Source organism: Periplaneta americana, chromosome 10 (assembly GCF_040183065.1).
Source record: "Periplaneta americana isolate PAMFEO1 chromosome 10, P.americana_PAMFEO1_priV1, whole genome shotgun sequence".
NCBI lineage: Eukaryota > Metazoa > Arthropoda > Insecta > Blattodea > Blattidae > Periplaneta > Periplaneta americana.
The window spans coordinates 65,826,981-65,849,307 of record NC_091126.1 but is presented as its reverse complement, the minus strand read 5'-3'; the positions used below and the strand labels follow the sequence as shown (position 1 = coordinate 65,849,307).

At 34.1% G+C, this 22,327-nt stretch overlaps 1 protein-coding gene across 5 annotated transcripts in view; it reads left to right on the top strand.

Annotated features, from left to right (window-relative positions):
* Positions 1 to 22,327, top strand: part of LOC138707757 (dnaJ homolog subfamily C member 5-like) — a 114,856-nt gene that overhangs the window by 69,455 nt on the left and 23,074 nt on the right. For 4 of the 5 annotated variants that reach the window (XR_011334354.1, XR_011334355.1, XM_069837621.1 and 1 more), the window contains exons 5-6: positions 3,004 to 3,066; positions 20,159 to 20,306. Coding sequence is in view for 2 of the 5 variants with exons in the window: in XM_069837621.1 (XP_069693722.1) it covers positions 3,004 to 3,066; positions 20,159 to 20,306 (211 nt within the window). In the remaining 3 variants the exon portion in view is untranslated. The remainder of the gene's footprint in view (positions 1 to 3,003; positions 3,067 to 20,158; positions 20,307 to 22,327) is intronic. The other variant, XR_011334356.1, reaches the window with a different exon arrangement.

The following is a 22,327-nucleotide window of genomic DNA, read 5'->3' as shown; positions in this document are numbered from 1 at the left end:
TTTCATATAGATTTGAGGAGTTACATAACTTAATTGTAAGTAAACTATTGCACTTTCGTTAATGAAACCAGTTCAGGGCGAACAATAAATTTAAACAGTTTTTTTTAGACGTACAAATGTTCAATGTGTGTACCACGATTGATACAGCACACATCTACTCAATAGTTTACTTCTTGCCACACCTGCACCAACATGAGCCTGTTGATAGTGTCAGCTGCTGTGATGATACACCCCCTTACGGCTGCGATATGTTGCGGCGTTGATGTAACCCCACAAAAAGAAGTCACGTTGTGTGAGATTCGGTGATCTTGGAGGCCAGAGCATTAGGTGCTGGTCATTTTCAGATGCACGTTCTATCCCACACCTTGGAAGCACTGTGTCCAGGTATCTCGCGCGAATTGAATTGTCACTAGGTGGGTTCTTTTCGAATTTTCTACTGCACGTTGGACAGTAATCACTAGCTAGTAGTGTGAAATTACAAAATAGAGAACAATTTCTCCACACGCGTAGCAGTCATTGCACAACAATAATGAATACACGCTTCAGCTGCAGGTGAACAAAACAATCTGAGTGATGGCCTAGTGGCAGGAATGTGAACCCTCATCTTAACAAAACATACACACAAACTGTTTTTGAGTTCCTTATTCATTCTGAACTGGTTTTATTAACGTAAGTTCAGTAGCTTATTTGCAATAAACTTTTGTAACCTCTCAAATCTTAATGCAACATGGTGTACAGGGCAAACCATAATTCGCTAAAGGAAAGAGTGCAGTGCTATTCTTCCACGTTCAAAACTGAGTCGAAAGTGCTTTTGTTAGCATTTGGAACTGAGACTTACTTTCCGAAAAAAGTTTGACTTTAATGTTTAGTAATATGGCAGGCTGTGTAATAATGAGATTCGTAATATAGTGCAGAAGGTAGGCAAGGTTGGTCTATGAATCTGTGTATTTGATTTGAAAACTCAATATCTAGAGTTTCAAACCAGGATACTTCTTTCTTTTTTAATGCTATTTATTGTGTTTACATATGTTGTCGAAATTGTAAACAGAGGTACAATACTGTAGTTTCTAGTTACTGTATGTATTTATTAATCTCAGATGCCTAAATTTCATTTTTCCTTCTGACGAAGATTGTATTCTAAATGAACTTTCAAAAACTGAAAGTAAAAGAAAAATTTACTAGTACTTTGAAATGAAATAGCAAATACGTACATCAACTGTAGACTGTGAACTAGAGTACAGTAAGTCTATATTAAATGGAAAACAAAAGGAACAAATGAATCAGTTGGAACTAGAAGCCCTTATGTCAAAAATGCCATTTTTATATAATTGGAAGTTTACAATGAAGCTGCATCAGACGGAGAAAATAAATTTTCAGACTTCTCCTTGTGCTATGGAGGAGGAAACTACTAGTCATTGACAATATGCCATTCAGCGCCAGACATTGTGACCTGTGTGGCAGCACTGAGTTAACATGATCCATGCTTGTTATCATTTCAGTGTAATACTAATATCACATTCAACAATGAATATACTGTTGTACTATTCAGTACTATATTCTGTTAGTGACATTGTGTGTTGTCTATTTTGTGAGAAATGTCTCCAAAAAACAAAAGAAATTAATCTAGCCACAAAAAATTATATTAAGAATGCTATTGCCAAAGGTCTGGCTTATGTAAACCATGGTAGACGAGAAAGAAATTAAAAGAAAATAAGAGAAGACTGCGGGTTAGTACAAACATAATATTGCAAATTATATCACTTAATTTCGTAATACAAAACTTATGAAAAAATGCAACCAATTTGGGGTAGGTCTGCGCTAATTTTCAGTTATCACAATTTTATAGGTGTTGGAAGACATGTTTTGAAACGCAAGATCTATGTGAAGATGGAAAGAACTCTATTCTGACGACTTTCATAATCTACTAATTAAAACAGCGTAAGATATCTATTTGTTCAGCTTAATAGAAGCAGGTCGTATAAAACAGCATAGATCAAGAAAGTTCTGAAGTTTTCGATGTTACATTTTGTGTAACTGTTACTTTGTACATGTTAATTCCTTACATAAAGTAACATGTTCAACTTTAATTGAAATTTATGGAGATCAGATTGAAGATGATGCTAAAGTGTATTGATTTGGCATGGAATGACTCCTGAAAAGTTGTAAAAACTGACTTAATGCCTTTCAGCTCAGACCAATTGAAATACTTCTACATAGTAAATAGTATATGAAAGAAAATATCCTGATTTCGAGTCCTCCAAATTAGAGTTGAATTATTCAAGCACATAGCTAGACTAGCTTAGCTATCTCTGGCAAGTGTTTATGAGTTTCAAGTCTCATTTTCTATAAATTTAATTACACAACTTGCCATCCTGAAAATGTCAGTTATTCGGAATAGTGAATCTCAGATCCGAACATTGACATGAGAATTTTCAACTGAGTTTTAGACAAAGAATAGCATTGCACTGTTTCCTTGCACGAATTATGGACAACTCTGTATATGATTGTTTACAAATTATTCATTAGTACTTATTTGATACACTCAAAAATAAAGTTTTTCTGTCATAGCAGCAATTCAGTGCATCAAGAAAACATTTCTGTATTGTTATTATTTGACTACTGTTAGACATGTCAAGAGAAAAATCAGTGCTGTGATATTCAGCAATTCCTTTTTTTTCTTGGAATGACAGTGGACTTGAAGACGTTCAGTTTCATTATTGCTGAATTAAAAATTTGCTGGCATGAATAAATGAATGAGAATACAGATTTTGTAGTGAATTAATAAAAGCCATTTCTTGTACAAGTATAAACCGTTTCTTTTTGCTGTTTTATTTTATTTAACTTTTGTACTGTAAAGCATATGCTCTTTCTTAGATGTTTTAGTTTTCCTTTTTAGAAATGTAATAGTTTGATTTATTTTTCTTTTAGTATTTTTCCTAGTTAATTTGTGTTATGTTGGTGGGACGGAGTTGAGTTTTGCTATCGTTATTGGTCTGTTCATAGAGGAACCCTGCGTCAGGGACTGATGGAGGAGTGATAACAACTCAACCGCAGGCTTCAGACAAGGTGCGCACAATTCTTAGTTCTTTCATCCTTACCCATATCCCTGTTATGTTTTGCGAACATTCCGAAACGCCTGATTTGTTTTATACCTTTTCATTAAAAAATTGGCATTCCCTAAAACAAAATGAAATTAAATGCAACTTGTTACTTTTGTGTGACATGCGTGTAATTTTCAAAATATATTAATGAAAGCACCGAGGGTGTGTGATATTCTCAAATTGGAGATTTTAGGAACATTGAAAGCTCATTAGACGTCATTTTATCTATCTTAAACCTGCTATTTGTCAACTCCCAAATACATAGACCAACAACAGAAGCCTGACAACTCTCCAAACATGTTACAGTGTGCGTGTAAATTAGACACTTCATTTATGTTCTCACCTCTTTGTTTAATTAAACATTTTGAAGTGTCATTTACTTCATTCAGTTTTTTATTATAAAGAGTGAATTGCAAATGACTGCAAGCACAGCATGTCTGTCTGAATCCATTGGATATATTGATATGTTCAAAACAACCTTTGCAAGCAAGAGCATGGCAAAATGTACCAAGTAGCATGGGATGCTTAACAGTATTTTTATGTAATTTGCTAATATCCTCTTTTTTTATCTCCCAAAACCATATACCTGCTCCTTTCTTCAACATTAGTCATAGAGAATTTTTTTGGGACGAAGTTCCAGAACATGGTGAGCTATTGTATTCAGTTCTTCATAATCAGGTAATGTGATATTTCGCTTTGTTTGCTCTTGTGGAGTGTTTGTTGTGTCATTATTGTTGTTGTTGTTATTATTTTTATTATTATTATTTTTCATGTTTTTATTTTTATTGATGTGTGTAGTCACAGAAAGAAATTCTTCATCCCTTGCAGTAAATACATGAATACTTCTTACTGAACATTATTACTGCAATATATTTAAATACAACTTTTAAAACTCGTATGTTCATTGCAACTAGTGTCAAGATATAAAATATTGCAGTGGATGCAGAAGCTTACGAACCTTTGTACATGATTGGGCATGGATTTGTTCCGTTAGTGAGTGTGGATATTAGTTCTTGCAGTTTGGTAGTGAACATATGTTATGATTAAGGTATGTATTGGTTAAATATATTGGAATTTACTCTGTACTCTACATTATTTCTTGTAATTGTTTTCATAAAGTACCGGTATATAAATAATATATTTATGATATGAAACATTCACTGTGTATGTAGAAGATTGACTGTGCTTCTCACTTAATTTACATTTTTGGAGGAAATATGTACAAATTTACGTCTGCATGAAAAAAAAAAATAAAGTCAGCTGTTACCTCTTCAATAAATATATTTTACAGTGTAAGTGAAATTGCCATTTCGTATTACTGCAAGTTAATTTCGACCTCTGTACATTAAATTGCAGTCTTGAACAAAAAAAATTGAACTGTGTTATTATACATTAGTATAATCAACATACTGTCTTAATGAGTTAATTCTTAAGAATCACGGAATAAATTATTTTGCTTAATATTAAAATATTTAAATAAAGGAAGGCTGTTGCCCAGTAAGATTTACCATAGACTTTCCATATTATGATGGCAAATTTGAAATACCTTCAGTAATAACTAAAGTAAATTAATATTTTTATGTTATCGCAATTAAATAATTACAAATTCTTGTTTTAGTGATTAAAATTATAATTTACTTTTTATTTTATTTTGCTACATATAATTTCATAAACAAGGGTAAAATAAAAACTAACAAGCTTACATTGATATTTTTGTTTCAACAATTTTCTTAATAACATGACACTCAAAATTACATCTATTTTAAACTAAATTCGTTTTGAGTCCACTATGTTCAAGAACTGACGGTTAAATATTGCACTTGTAGTCGTATTGGAAGGACATGTGTGTGAAGTTATGCTTGTGTTACGCAGGAATAGATGCTTTGTAGAAGATTTAACATGCATGGTATATATATATATTTTTTTTTTTTTTGCTATACACAGTAACGCAAATCTCTTAGGATGAAATAATTTTTAGCACATCGGTGTAATAACAACTTTAACCATTAAAAAATTTATCTAAAATTTTATTTGTTGTATTTTACTGTATAAAGTCAAAAACTTAATGGCTGGAAGACTTATTACAAAGAAGTAACAACAATTTACATTGTAGAATTTTTGTATTTTCGTTACTAGATGAAATAAGTAAATTTTCTTTATCTCCCCATCCCCACCATTTTGCAGATTAACAGCAAGATCATTTTATTTACTGAAACTTTTATACATTTTTTATGCAATTTCTGTATTGATAATAGTCAATTCAAGTACATCTAATATTTTTGGTAATACAGTATATTATATTTTTAACTGAAATGCATAAATTCTGCAAACACATTATTATAACAGTAATATGTAATAACACCGCTAGTAAAGGTCAGCACGTCTGACTATGAAATGAGCGGACCCGGGTTCAAATCCTGGTTGGGACAAGTTACCTGGTTCGGGTTTTTTTCGGGGTTTTCCCTCAACCAATTGAAGCAGAATTGCTGGGTAACTCTAGGCATTGGACCTCGGACTCATTTCGCCATCATTAATTCACATATCATCATCATCCATACAATTGCTCGGGTTAAGTCACGGTGCAGTGTGCTGTACTTGTACAAGAGTGTGGCCGTTTGGCTACCCAATCATTCACAAGAATAGGAGTGGTAAGCACAATAAGCCTCAGGCTGCAGTGTAAGCCTTCGAGTCCCTCCTCTGTAAAAGAGAGAGAGAAAAAGAGGAGTTTTGCCACTTCAGAATTATTTGTTACAGTGTTATAGTTCATTTCCTTCGTATAATTCAAGGGGCATTTAAAAGGGAAAAATGTTAGTTTTCGAACCTTATATGGTAATAAACACTATTATCAGCCACTAAGTTAGTGAGCTTATCTCATGCTTTGAGGCTGCATTCGAGCAGAGGTTCGAGTCCCACTTGGTTCTGATAACCTGGTTGAGTTTTTCTGTAGATTTTCCCTAAGCTAATTTTGGGTATTCTAATAGTAAATCTGTAGACTCATCTCACCAAATACTATTTTGCTCTCGCCAATTCCATTGACGCTAAATAACTTAGTTGATAACTGTTTTAAAAAATAAACACCATTATAAACAGGCCTTTTATTGCTTAAATCTTGTTATTCAAGTGTTCCAAATTCTTCGTCTCTCTGTGTAAAAAGTTGCAAGTCGTTGGAAGTAGCATAATGAATTCTGGTGTATTACTAAAAGTGCTTCTGTGGGCAGAAGTTGAGAAAATTTTGCATTAAAATGTATAATTTGTTATGTTGTATGTGTAATTAAATTGTGTAATTTAACTTATTTGTGTCGATTTGGTTGGCGAGTTGGTATATTGCTGGCCTTCTATGCCCTAGGTTGCGGGTTCGATCCCGGGCCAGGTCAATGCCATTTAAGTGTGCTTAAATGAGACAGGCTCATGTCAGTAGATTTATTGGCATGTAAAAGAACTCCTGCGGGACAAAATTCTGGCACATCCGGCGACTCTGATATAACCTCTGCAGTTGTGAGCATCATTAAATAAAACATAACATTTTTAACATTAACTTATTTGTGGGGTCCAGATCTGTCTTCAGACAGTTGACTAAACAACAATAATCTGATATTTAATATTAGCTGCTGCTATGTTAGTAAGTTTCTCATTTGTTCTTTTTATCTTCTGAGAATCCCAAATCTCGTAACTTTTTAATTGATATTTACGGAAAACATGCTTAGCAGTTAGTAATTGTCATGCTTTTCATTTTACTGAGAAAAATGCATTTACTTAAATTTTCTTTTGTCCATAGTTTATGCTAACATATTGCATTTATGCCTTTTAATATGTATCTTATTTTTTTCCGTATTTTGGAAGTGCGGAAGTGGTCAAGAAGTTGAATTAGAAAATATTTCTTTTGAAATATCGTGAAAAATAAAAGCAGTTTTCTTAAGAATGAAAGAGTGGTGTGTTTATATAATACAGTCGACTCCTGATAACACTGGACAACAAAATTCAAAATTGAGCCTTTTTTCTGTTACAGAAATGAAAAAACTGGAATTCAATGTATTTTGTCATGCTTAATATGAATATTCCAATAAAATTGTCAGATGTGGTCTAGTTTTCTTGTAATTTGAGATGGAAACCAATAGAAAAAATGTATTTTCCTAAACATATTCGGCTGGGCTTACCTCAGTCATTATTACAGAGTCTTCTTTTAGCTTGTCTGCTATACTGGACCTCAGGAGCATCCCTCACCACTGACCAGCAATAATCAGCTAACATGGATGTACTCCATTTACCCTGGTATCATCTTTGGAATGTTGAAATTGTCTGGTGAAAGTGCTCTCCATATTCATCAGAAACTGCACCATAATTTTCAGGGAAAAAGTCCAAATGAGAATGGAGAAAGTGTATCTTCAATGACATATTGCACACCATTTGAAGATAAGCCAGCAACATATTATCCACTATTTCCCTATAGTTTGGCACATGATGGTTCCTAGGAAATTTGAGGCGACCATTCTGAAAGATTTCCATTGGTAATTCCCATTAAAACTTAATATTATCAGAGTCCACAAATGATTTCTGACAGTATTCTAGAATTATATAAATATCATACAATTTGCGTTTAATAATTACACTCATGCTTTTAATTTTATTTTATTGTGGTGTGAGAATCCACAGAGCTGTGTGCACGCATATGTTTAGAGACATATTTAAGAAGATAGTGCACACATGATGTTTCATGAAATTAATTTTGGGCTGTCATGAACTTGATTTGTGTCTTTGTAGTAATACACCGTGTACTTGCACATTTTTTTTAGGTAATAAGCATGTTAATAATTACATTGTGAAATGTAAAACCACTACACAATCTGTGTTACCGTAAGTTGAATCTGTTGTAATATTCATCTAGATAACTGAAAACTTCACTCAGTTATTATATTAAATGCTAATTTTCAGATTGCTTTATTTCTCTTAATCGTCTGCTAAAGTAAATGATACTCCCATATATACAACATTCGCCTTGATTGTGTGTTCTAGATTAATGTGAGTAAATATTTTAAAGCTAGTAGAAGACAAAGAGATTTAAAGAATAATTATGCATTTTCTAATGATCTCCTGTAAATTTCAGAGTTCGAACAAATTCTTACAAGGGACGTACTTGACCTCGAACGTTCAGAACCGCACAAAAACATGCTTATAATATAAATGCTCATCACAAAAACAATGGTATGAGTCATTCCCATGCAAAACTGTGCGTCTTACCACGAGAGACATTTCAATGATCACCTATTCAAGGTCTAGGAGAAGAATTTGATGTTCACTGCTGTAGAGTAATGGTTCACATGCTTGACCGTGAAACAAGTTGACCCAGGTTCAAATCCTGGTTAGGACAATTTACTTGGTTAAGGATTTTTCCGCGTTCTTTCCTCAACTCAATAAGAGCAAATGTGGGGTAACTTTCAGCATTGGACCCTGGACTCATTTTGCTGGCATTATCACGTTCATCTCATTCAGATGCTATATAACCATAGCAGTTGAAAAAGCGTTGGTCACCACTGAATTAGACTCATGGTTATTCGTAATAAATTATTCTTCACTGCCTCTTCCTGATATCAGTAAATACGCATTCATCTTCTATGTAACTTCTGGTAGGCCTATTTGTTTCTTTAGTTCTGCCTCATCAGTTCTGTCGTCATTTTGAGAGGGGGATAAGGTTATGTCCTTAACAGGTACATCTCCAGTTTGAAGATCTTGATTCAACATATTACAATTTCACAAACTTCCAGGCTATACAGAAAAAACAGCGAATAATATAACGTTAAGTTCCTACAGTGCCTTGTGTCACTTGTAGGTGACACTCATAAGTGGCTGCACCTATAGGTGACACAGGGAATTGAAGAGTTAAGCAGAGATTTTGTGGCACTGTTGATGGGATATGTAGCAGTATAGCCACGACATTGAAATATGTGTGTTTTTTGGTCCTATTATATTGATATTTTGCTTCTCTGCGTTATCAAAGTCCTTCTCTTAGACCTTGAATAGGTGATCATTCAAATCAAGGAAAATAAATAAGAGGTGCTGGCATCAGAACCTCCCCCCGCTACTCGTGATGTTCAACTGCTGTTGAGACTGGGACTTTTAACTTGCCTTTTACTGTGAAAAGCAATGACCGAAGATATTTATGACACTCATGAAAACATCGTTGTGACCCTAACTATTTTTCCTTTATTGTGGGTTCTTTTGAGGTTGTGGAACATTGTTACAATGCTAATGCCTTTAAAAATAAAATAATATAGAATGACTAAGGAAAATATTACATTATTGTACTCATGTTAGTTGGTGATTTTCGTCATTTTCTTCACTGTTTTAAGGCCAGTTGCACATGATTTCCTTTTCTGCCCTTGTCGGCATTTGTTGAGAGCTTTCATTCTTATGAATGACCAAGTCCTGTAGTAACATTCAATAACGAATGGATCTATACTAGAAAATTTTTCCTTTAGTCTACTGGCAAGTGTTTGTGTTACGTTTTTGCACTTGTTTAGCATAGCTCCATGGTACTCCTCAAAAAACATTTTTCAGATTTGTAAACTACATGAAACCAGTCAACAGAAGGACGAATAAGATTTCCCCTTCAAACACACTGTAACCAATCGAATTTATTACTTTCACAGTTTTTTGTTTTTTCACCATAGAAGAGTTTGTTTGCAGTATATACACACGGATATTTCTTTTTCAATCGGTACAAAAGGTAACCAGCTAGCATTTTGATCAATTCACTTTTTTCGGAACTATTTACTTTGATACATCTCACATCTTCGCTTTCACTGACATTGCTGACCCCGCCCATGTGTCTTAAATCTTCCAGCATACCATCAAGTGATTGCAGAAACAAATCATCTTCACAAACCTCATGCTGTTCGGTATTGCAGCTGTTAGAAAAATTACCCTATTTGATTCTGGAATTTCCAGATTGCAAGTGTGACAGTATCACTGCTCAGTGAAAGACAGTCTGTGTTCATTTCTTCTTTATGAGTGCTGCAGAAAATTGTTGATGCATTTCGACCAGTAAGAATTGACTTCAAACTTGAAATGAAAGACACAGGTTATGGATGGTCTTAATTGAGAAAATAAACTCTCAAGGACGTCTTGATTTAATTTAGCAGTGATTGTGTATGAAAATCCATCTTTTTTTTATTTCAGCATAGAGATCTCTCAAGCTTTCTATGGAGATACGAAAAGCACATCCGGCGATGCTGATATAACCTCTGCAGTTGCGAGCATCGTTAAATAAAACATAATATTTACATGAGCAAGTTAAAGGTCCCAACCTTGATGGCAGATGACGCCATGAACAGTATGGCTGTTTCTAGTGGCCAGTACTACCTATTCTATTTTCCTTGATTCAAATGTCTCTTGTGGTAAGACGTGCTACTACTGCTACTACAGAGCGTTCCAGTGACCAGTTTATTTTTTTACCACTGGGCAGCACGGTGCTTTAGCAGCTGGGCCCATAAACTCACGGTGATTCACTGAATTAAAACTTACATGAATACTTACTAACCATAAAATGTTGTATTTAACATTAATTATAACAGAATTTTGTACTCGCCCTCATGACAGTAGCTACTGGAAGTGTTGACCATTTTTGCACTATACAGAGTCCACATCACCATAAAAAACCATCGTTCATAGCCACAGGCTTTAATTGTAATTTTTTTGTTGCTCGATGGGTAAATGTTTTTGAAATTCCAGTCTCCTGTGCTACATGTTTCAGAAACTTTCAGGTGTACGTTCAAAGCAGCTCCAGCTTCGTCAGTTTTTTCTTCTGTAACCACACGAGATTGTGGTTGTTTTTTTCTATCAGTTACGCAACCTGTTTCAATAAATTTTTCACTAATTGTTTTATTGCTGTCCTGGTTGGAACTGAGTGGACTGGAAAATGATTTCTAAATTTTTGCCTTGTTTTGCCACATGATTTTTTTTATATAATAAGTTTTCACAACATATGTACATTCAAGCACAAATTATCTCATCATTACGCAGTCTTCACGTGGTAACTAAATGAATGGAATGGCACAACACAACATGACTTCTCTACATATTCCAATCGCAGACTGACTAGTCACTGAAACATTACGTGAGGTATTGAATGCCAAGAGAGGGGAAGCTGACTGCCTGGCAGTTGCTCAACCACTGCCACAACCTAGCGGCTGACTAATAAACCAGTACTTATCGCTGGAACACTGTACTACTACTACTACTAAATTGTTATGCGATATTCTGCTATTTGATCCGATGTTGGTGGATTCTAAACCTGACCAAGGTAGATGGGTTTTTAAGATGACAGAATGCTTAGTGTGGCTTCGTTTGGAAGCAAAATAAGACTGAAAATTTGATGTTGTAGATTTGCAACACGTAAAAAAAATCCTTTCTGGTCGACACCTGTGGCATAACGGTTAGCGCTTCTGAACGCGAAACTAGGTGGTCCAGGTTCGATTCCTGGTCGGGGCAAGTTACCTGGTTGAGGTTTTCCCTCAACCCAATATGAGCAAATGGTGGGTAACTATTGGTGCTGGACCCCAGATTCATTTCACCGACATTATCACCTTCATCTCATTCAGACGCTAAATAACCTAAGATGTTGATAAAGCATCGTAAAATAACCTACTAAAAAATCTTTTCCGCATTTGCTTCAAGAAGGAAATATTGGCAACTTCTTACCTAAATTGAATTTTGATGCTGAATAACCTTTGCAGTTTAAAGTATCGTAAAAGTGCTACCACTACCACCACCACCACCACCACCACCTCCTACACCTTCACCTTCACCTTCACCTTCACCTTCACCTCCAGAAACACCTACATATTTTCATCTCAGTAGGAAATGAACACATGCTTGATACCCATGGTATCCCTGACTGGTATCATTGAAACATTGATCTACAAGCTATGTCTAATACTGAATCTGGATTTCACGAGTTCATATCTGGCTAAAGACAGGATATTTAAAACTCTGTTGCATGTCAGCATGTCTCTCTTTGGAAGGATGCATAGTCAAAAGTCTTGTGTCGTAGATTTTATGACACACGAGGACAAAGTTATCTGTGGTCATTATTCGAATAAGGAAAATAGAAATAAATTCCTAGCATTGTTTCAGAGATTCTGAAAATTTTAAATACCAGTAAAATTTTAAGTTCCAGCACTGAGTGTAAAGTATTAGATATCCAGTATCATACAGAAAGAGTGCATACCGACTTATCCATCACTATATGTTAAATTAAATTATGTGTTATTTAACGATGCTTGCAACTGCCAAGATTATATCAGCTTTTCCGGTGTGCTGGAATTTTGTCCCGTGCTACTGACATGAGCCTGTTGCATTTAAGCACACTTAAATGCCATCAACCTGGACCAGAATCGAACCCACAACCTCGGGTACAGAAGGCGAGCACTTTACCACTTGCGCCACCCAGGCCGACACTACATGTTCAGTCTAAATCTAATTGAAGAACATATCAAAATTAGTAGGTAGCTGTACATAGGAAAAAACTATATGTCATCATCATCATATAAGCATGTTATATGGCTATGTCTAGGAACAACAAACTCAGAGTGGAAGAGAAATTTATGGATTGTACCCACTCCTATACACCTTGAACACAACTAAAATAAGCTCTTAGTCATTTTCCATCGTTGTCTGTTGCCTTACATCAGTGGCAGGTTTGATTCATATTGATATTGCCATTTTATTTTTGTTAGATAACGTAAATGATATTATTGAACTTTGAAATGCATATTAATAGTGTAACACGAAGTATTATCTACCTAATATTAACGAAATTATTATTATTATTACATATCTTCATCTGTTACAAAAACTAACATAGTGTTACAGTTATTGTTCAAAATAATTAAAAATTTCTCTGTGCATTTGCAAGTAAATAAATTGGAATTAATTTTCAGGTTTGTTGAAGATTTGACATTTCTTCTTCACCAGGTTGTCATTGTCTGATTGAAGACCACATGAGCTTAATCTCGTAGCACCAAACATGTGAAAATCTGTTGTATTAGCATCCGACATGTTTTCAACACTTCATTTAGAAGATAACAGCTGACATGGCTAGATAGGACCAAACATAAAAAATGTAAAATAAAAATCTTGCACATTAAAGCAATTAAGAAAAAGCCTCATCTGATAAAGATCTATATGAATCGAAACTCACCTTACTGCAACACAAGACTAATGTATTGTATTTTACTTGTACACTAGCTGTAGAAATCCTAGTGCTTCTGCCAGGCTGAATACTAAGAGACTTCTAAAAAAAGCATTGTTATTTCTACATGGATATAAATAAGAGACCTCTCATGAAAGGCCTCTTGAAGTTGCATATACATATACACAAAAATGTTAATTTTCCCATTTCTTGCAGAATTGGTGAGGGAAAGCATTATTTTCAACCTGAATGTAATCTATTACACCATGGCAGTCAGTACTAGAACATCGTATTGATATTTGTTTCAGCCCAAAGAACTTGATGGGACTGAAAAGTAACTTATGATATATTGCCCCAAAGAGTTCCAGTTTCTTGTTCCTGAATATTTCCTGAATAGGACTGGTGTATTTTATACAGGGTGGAAGTGAAATAAACTTGCAGATTTTCAGAGTGAATAGCTCATGTTGTATGCAACAAAAAGGTGTAATACCATATTAGTGGAAAGTTTATAGTTTTCTCAAATTATTTTTTTCCCCTCAAATGTTTAACACCCACTTATTCGATAACTATTGTGAGTAGGATCGTGAATTTTGTCCATATCGATAGAAAATCTAATGAAGGATCATTTATACCTCTGGCATAGGTCAGTAGTGGACGGTTTTCGTGTAAATTTAATTAAAAAATCACTCCTTTCAAATCTCTGAATGATGTAACCAGATTGCAATGTTGTAGCCAGAGACGGAGGTGCGAGGTAATTAGGCTTGCCAACTTTCATAAGTAAAAATTAGGGACACAGATGTTACTGACAATTTTATTGCACTAATTATTTCCACCCATCAATCCATATAGTACTTTATATATTAGCAGAACCACCTCGATTCATATTTTTTAAAAATTACAAAAACTTAACCAAAATCACCACAAAACAAGTTGAAAAACAGTATAAATTCATTATAAAAGAAATGTTAACTCGTTGGAAATTAGGAACCCATCCTATTGATGTAATTACTAACCTAATTTAACTAATCTAACTTAATGTAACCTAACACGAACTAACTTAACCTACCTACACAAAAGATTTCATCTACTCTTCTCGGAAAACACAGAGACATTTATGTGATTTATCACCAGAGTTGTCAGATCCTATCACACTTCAGGGGCTACGGTATTTTACAAGCCTTTGTTGTTGTCCTTGTTGATATCTGTATCTATCTATTTTTTTCTTTTCTTTTTCTTTCTTTTTTTCACTTTTCTGCCGAAACTAATGAATGACGCATCAAGTGGAATAAAGAGGGCATAATACTGAATGGCGCCAAACTAAAGTGAAGTGCATAAGATGAGCACAGAGGATAGATGATTCAGTATCATGTGATCAAACCTGCCCTAACTTATGTATTATGATCATTTCACCTGTCACTCTGTTGACACATCAACGAGAATTAAATTTCTGCTTTGAACATGCGTACTAGAGTCATTTCTTCATTTCGTCACGTATTGGAGGCATGTCTGTATGAGACTGTGCGGAAATATCTTCTAATCCAGACTAAATCCAACAGTATGATAGGAACGAAAATCAGTTGTACATTTAATGTCTAATATGCCATGAAATCAGAACATTTTGATGTGTGTGCAATTATTTCGGGATGCAGGACACAATGGTTGAAATTGGGACTGTCCTGGAAAATACGGGATGGTTGGCAAGCCTTGAAGTAATTCACATTATGAGACAGACTTGAGTTCATTCATCTATTATACCTGTTTTACGAGAAGAAAGAGAACTGTGTTAGCAGCGATGTTGCCAGACTGCTGAAACTTCCAACTTAATTTCCTAATTTTAATTTCCTAATTAACCATGTTTTAATCACAAAATGTAATAAAGGTTTTCTTTTCATTTAAGTGTACCCTATCGCCCCTTTCCATCTGCAGGATTATTTCACGTCCATTCTGTATATAACACATTTCACGCATCTGGTTGCGAAACCAAGTGGGCCGGGTTCGAGTCCCAGTTGGGGCAAGTTACCTGGTTGAGGTTTTTTCCCTCAACCCAGTATGAGCATATGCTGGGTAACTTTCGCTGCTGGACCCTAGACTCATTTCACCGGCATTATCACCTTCATCTCATTCAGATGCTAAATAACCTAAGATGTTGATAAAGCGTCGTAAAATGACCTACACATTTCACTGGTAGAGTGTTAGGCATACCTGGAACAATTTTGAAACACATTTATGAGAGGTCTTATAACACTATTTCAGTTATGACTGATTAACGTGAAATGTTATAAGACCTGTATTGTATCTTAGTATAATTGAAGGAATTAGGAACATTTAATTTACATTTCTTTAACAGAAACTTACAAACTGAATGAATTTTAACATGTTCTGTGTTAATATATCTGTGATTAGAAATAGATGTAATGTCATTGCTGAGATTTTAAAATTTGATATGGCAACAAATACTGTGAGAAATCTTGGATTAGAATTTCTAGAGGTAAGCATATCATTGCTTTGGTATGTGTTAAGTACAGTATTGAAATGTTTAAAATGAAGTAATTTGATTATTAACTTTCAGTAACGAAACCATCTAAAGGCATGCTTATATAAAGTGTGTTTAGAATTGTTTGTCTCTCTTGACTTTGACATAACCATTTGTCTTTCTACAATGCATGCTTCACAAATTATTATATACAGTGTATCATAGATGTAAACTGACAAAGTGTACCAGAATATTTGGGATGTCAGTCTAAGCAGAATGTTCATATACATCATGAGCCAAATTGCATTTTCTTAATGAGATACAGTTTACATTTTCTGCACTAGATCGAAGTTATTTATAATTGTTGATCTGTTAATTTTACATTGCTTTTCACATTACCATTGACGTTACTTTCACAAATGTTGTTCAAAATGCCCATCTCATATCTCTAAGCATCCTAGATGTTGTTCCATTGGTTGCATCCACTGAAGATGGAAAAGTTCATTTCTGATGGTAAACATTAGCATCATTTATTGCATTAACAGCAGGCATATTCCGGGCATACCATTCAGGTATCCTTAATTTTAAACAGTTCCACAAGAGAAATGTTATTTAACTCAAATCTAAATTCGATTTTACTATACAGGTGCGAAACTTGGAAGGCAGCGAAACAAATTGGAAAGAAATTGCAAGTCTTTATAAATCATTGCTTGAACATCATGGGTATTTGGTGGCCAGAGATTATAACTAATAAGGTGCTCTGGAGAAGAGCAGATCGGTACGAAATTAGCAAAGAAATCAAATTCAGAAAATGGAAGTGGATTGGGCATGTACTAAAGAGAGAAAATGATAACATCACTAAAATGGCTCTGGATTGGAACCCCCAAGGACTGAACAGACGAAGAGGAAAACCTAAAATAACATGGAGCAACACAATTAGAGATGAGGCTAAACAGGCAGGGAAAAACTGGAAAGAAATTAAAGCATTGGCGAATAATAGAGTACGATGGCATGCTTTCATCAAGGCCCTATGCTTCCCTGCGGAGTGACCAGGACTACTACTACTACAAAAGAAATGTAGTGGGTGGGGGGGATGATGGGTGACCAGATAGACCAGTGCAGTGGCCCATGTCTTCCTATCTGATGACCTGGTTCACCAATTGAGAGCCTAGCTCCACTAACTTCATAACCTATTAGCACTACCTATCACAGTGACGTCATAACAGCACTGCTTGCTAGAAAAGTGCTATGAAATTCAAAATTTTGCATTGAAGGAATAATAAGGTCACTAATAGAAAATGTTTCTTTATGTCCATAGTTAAATAGAAAACAAAGCCAAATTGGTGCATATTACAGTATATATACATATTTTTACATAGATTGACCTCCCAAATATTCTGGTATAATTATTTGTTTAGATCTGAGACATTCTCTATACCAGAGGTTTTCAATCTTTTGAAAGTTGTGAGCACCGTCCACATATAATAGTAAGTGAGCGAACACCATGAAATCGAGTGGGTTTACTAGGCCTATATGAACACATAAATAAAATAAATAAGAAAATATATGAATTTTTAAAAGACTTATCAGGATAATGATATCCTTGAACTTGAGTGTTAGTCAGAATTTCAGTGATATCCAAGGAGAAGTCGCTTGTTGCTACACATAACAGTTCTGCAGATGTGAATTAGTTAATCGTGCTCTTGCTTTGTTCTTGAGGTATTTCATAAGTGAGAAAGTTTTTTTGCATAGGTAGGTTGTCCTGAATATGACCAGACATTTAAGAGAAACGCTCTGCAGTATTAGGAGTTTCATATCTTCTGCTCTCCAAAAACTATGAATTTCTCCTTTTAAACAAATATTCCAGAGATAAGGACTGGAGATCTATCAATTGAAGCTCCACATAGGAGCCATATTTTTCTTTTCAATAATACTAGTGACTTGTGCAGCAAATGCTGCAAACTATGTTCATTAGACGTTCAAATAAACATTTTTCAGATTTATTTTCAATGAAGAATACCAGACATTCTGAAAGTTACTTGCTTCCATAATAATGAAAGATACTCTCTCTCGAGCCAATACTGAAGAGAACCACGCATATAAATATCTACACCACACCACCATTAAATACTGTATATGAAAAAGACTATAAAAATATTTGATTTTTAATAATATTATTATCTTACGTAAGTTTTATAGCTTACAGTAACATATACTATATATACTATATAGCCGCCACTCAGTAAAATAGAAATCAAAATCTAATTTAAGTTATTCTCTACATCTACTTATATAACCCCAAAACATTTCACTTTCATATCATCAAGATCGCATTAATATGTATAATTAATGAAAAATAGTCACATCATGACATTAACTACAATAATACGTATTTCATTTCTAATGGTAATAATGTCATCAAACCACCTCAAGTTTTGTAGTTTTTAATATCCAATATACAGCTGTACCCAGAAAATTACACACCACAGAATCGAACCTGTAAATTATTTTTAGTAAGTTAAGTTTTTAATAACCAATTTAATTTGACCTCTAAATATGTCAGCATTCTTGCAGATCATGGCCTTCGTGTAATATTGTTTACTGTAGTGTGTGTTTTGTTTTATTCTGAAACTAGCTAATTTAGTTCTCAAAACTGACGAAGATGGATTTTTGAAAATAGGAAAATTATGTTGAAAAATTGACATTTCACTGAAAACTACTATTTTTCTGAAAAACTTTGAGTTCCAGGCTTCAAAATGAGGGATCATTCATTAAAATCCGTTTAGCTGTTTTCCCGTAATTTCCATTACCAGTTCAAATTATATATATATATATATATATATATATATATAGATTTTGAATAATATTGATTTTTCTGATTTAGTCCACACTAAATTAAAAGAGTTACACGCTGTGATATACAGGAAAGCCTATCAGGTCTCTAAGATATTAAAATGGATGAATATGAACACTATTTGTTCTGGCTCATGCAACAAAGTTTGAATTGAAAAATGGACCTCAGGAGTGTTCGTGCTCGCGAGCACTTTTTTAATCACATAACGAGAGGACCAAAAGTCATTAAAAGAGCACCATAGTGCTCGCGAGCACCAGGTTGAGAATGTCTGCTCTATACTAAAACTCAAATAAATGCTATACGTGTCCAACACATTACAACGAAGTCACAACTGCAACACAGAGAAGATTGATACTGGCAGCCAGCAGCCAGTTCATGTAGTGAATCATGCATGGTTCTGTAGTGTGTATGCATTGTGGAGCAAGTCGCAGACTAAGATAATATGTGTTAAGATATATGGTAAATGTTGACTGTAGCAGTCAATTTAAAATTGTTAATTTCGTACACAAAATTCTTAGAATGATAATTTCATGTCACTACCAATACTACTGGCGTGTGTTTTTCGTACATTTTTCTTTTCTTGATATACAGTAGTTTATACGGAATTGATGTTAGTTGCTTGTAGCCTTCGAAGTTAGAAAATAATTAATTTCTTCTGAATATGAAATCTCGTTCTCTTTCAGTTGCAGTCAGTAGAGACTAGCTTTCTTTGTGTAGAATAAATATGTTCATGTTAGTGTTCACTAACAGTTTCTTGCAAAAACAACTCCACACACGGGGCATAATATTTTTAAATATTCAACTGTAACACATTATTTTTGATTACTTATATCAATGCAAACATCATCAGGACTTGTACACACTTGATAAAATTCGACTGCAGCATTAAATATCTTCCAGTGTTAATTTTGTTTACAGTATATTGGCAAGAAACTTCAAATATACATGTTGAAATAGAACCACCATTTGCAAATCATTGAACACAATAATATAATTGTAGCAGAGAAATAGAGCAGTTAGAAAATGACAGATTTGCATAAGTTGATTCCATAAAGTTTTAATTTTCAGATGAATAACAGCATAATTGAATGTCTATTGCATTAACTATTCACATTGGAGAGAAAGATATGCATTTGTGACAAGTTGAAGGAGAATTTGTGGTGGGCATAGCACCCACATAGGTTTCCTCTGGCTACTTCCATTCAGCCATCCTTCCACCCAATCTGCATTCACAACCATTCCTGAAATTAAATAAAAATGGTATTACCAGAAATTTCATTCTAGGTAGCAGCCATAACAGTAACATATTCGTGAGGAATGGATAGTAAATAATACAATGCAAGAAATATAAACAAAATATATCTGTCCCTATAGAAATAATTTGCAACAAATTCAAAAGCATTGAATTTGAGAAATAAAAATGTATTAATTGTAATTATAATTTACGGAATTTTCACATATTTTCAGTATCTGTAACTCAAATTTTGGTGATAATGCTGCAATATTCGAACAGTTGTGGTGGTATTGTATCTAATTTGCTGCAGGAGGAGCCAAGCGATGATGAATCCGGTGGTCCAGCTGTTACATCACAGCCTGCATCATCATCAGCATTTGCAATGCCGCCCCCTCCTGACAGTAACGCAACAGAAAATACATCCCTGAATCCACAAGACAAAGTTACATATACACCAGGTAATAACAGTAACAGATATAAACATGCTTAATAATAATGTTACATCAGGTAAAATTACTTCTGAAAGGAATACTTTGAAAAATAATTCTTCCCAGTTAACTTAGTTACGAATTCGTACTCTTTCAAAACTGTCCTGCACTGATTTGAGCTACTTTACTATTCGTGTACCTTCTGATTTATAAAGTGTTAGCTTTTGGCAAGGGTCCCAGCCACCTCAGTCTTCCAAGTTTAATAATTAATTTCTTTATATTAGGTTTATTAAATAGTTTGTATTGCTTTCGAATATCCCACTTTCTTCATACACCATCCTCCATTGTTGGCCCATATATCTTTAACTTCAATAACTTTGCAATATTGAAAATTATGCCCATATTTCATAACTATTCTTAACCATAGTAGCCTGAGAGTTTTAACATTTGTGACAAGATTTCGGGTGCTGTTGTTTTAATTTATATTATTTTATTAATGAAGCATTGCATTGTTTCTGTACCAACGGAAAAGAGAATCATTGATAATGACGAAGTGAACTCTCCATCTGGCAGTGACAAAAAATTAGAAGCACCTGTGATAAAAATGAAAATGAAATGAAGTCCAGTGCTTTTGTCTTTGCGCATTGATTAACCTGATGAATTAATATGTGGTACCGGTAACAAAAATTTACTGAGTGATTTTTCTATTCGAAGTAAAAAAAAAAATCCAGTGTACAGTACGCAGAAATGTTGAGTTTGTAAAAAACATGCAGGAATGAGATTATTGAAAGAATGAGTGAACAGTAATATTACCTTATTCGTTGAAACTTAAAAATAGCAGTTGGCCTCACTGCAAAAATTTGTTGACTGCAAAAATAATTCATAAAATAGCCTACTGTTGTAGGCGAAGTGTGAAATGAAAAATATGAGAACACTTCTACAAAATCACTCTTGTGAAGAGATTCGTGGAAAAATATTTCGAGCTATTTATAAAGCAGGTTAGAATAACCCAATAATAGTACTACTTCAAGGTATCCATTCACAGACTGTGAGTTCATTGCAAAGAATAATTTGTTTATTGGTTTGAATTCTACAATAAAATAACTATCAGAATATTTGCCTCTGTGTCTCACAACCTGAAGTCTCTGGATATAACAACTTTATTTCTATTAATGTATAACACTGAAAACCACGGACTAAAGTTACCAGTTCATAATATTGTGAAGGCTATGAAAACCAGTTTAAACATGTAATTCCCAAATTTTATTATAGAGTGCATGGCATAAACAACTTGCCAGCAATATAACTGGTCGTAATGCACGTGAGTAGTGGGTAGATCCGACCACTCTCTCCCACAGGAGGAAAACGAGTTGGCAGTGAATGGCATCAATTTATGCCTATAATCCTGTAAAAATAATGTAGCAGTAATAGGTGATAAGAAATCGTTGTGTTGATCTTACCTTTTATCAAAGGATATCGTGTTGAAAATTATGTTCACATTTCTGGATGCAAGAATCACATCAGTGTAGAAAATTATGAAACATCTCCTGCAACTCTGTATTTGTAATTTCAGTCAGCACCCCAGCACTGAATAATATACAATATGTTAAACTATCATATAAAATAAATAAATACTTGGTTGCTAGGGAAACATGGACATCAGATGAGGATAATTCCAGTATTGTTTGTTTTGCTGCATACTGTATTATGATATCAGAATTTTACTACTATTACACTGAATTATACATAGCCCATGCTAATGACAATTTGTATATTAACTTCAGTTTCTGAAGAAAAATATTTGTAGAAATATCAGTTTCACAAGCTGCATCCACAACACACTGTCACTCACTGTAGCTTGGATCATTGCTACCACACATACTATTAAACCCCAGGAAAAAAAAAAAAACTCTCTTTCTTCCTACGGTGAAATTAAATTCATCTATGCTAATGACATAGAACTTAGGAGCAAAGTTTTATAGCCTCTCATTGCACTTTTACTTGTGGAAAAATTATTCTTTATAACAAATACTAACTATTTGAAAGTGAAG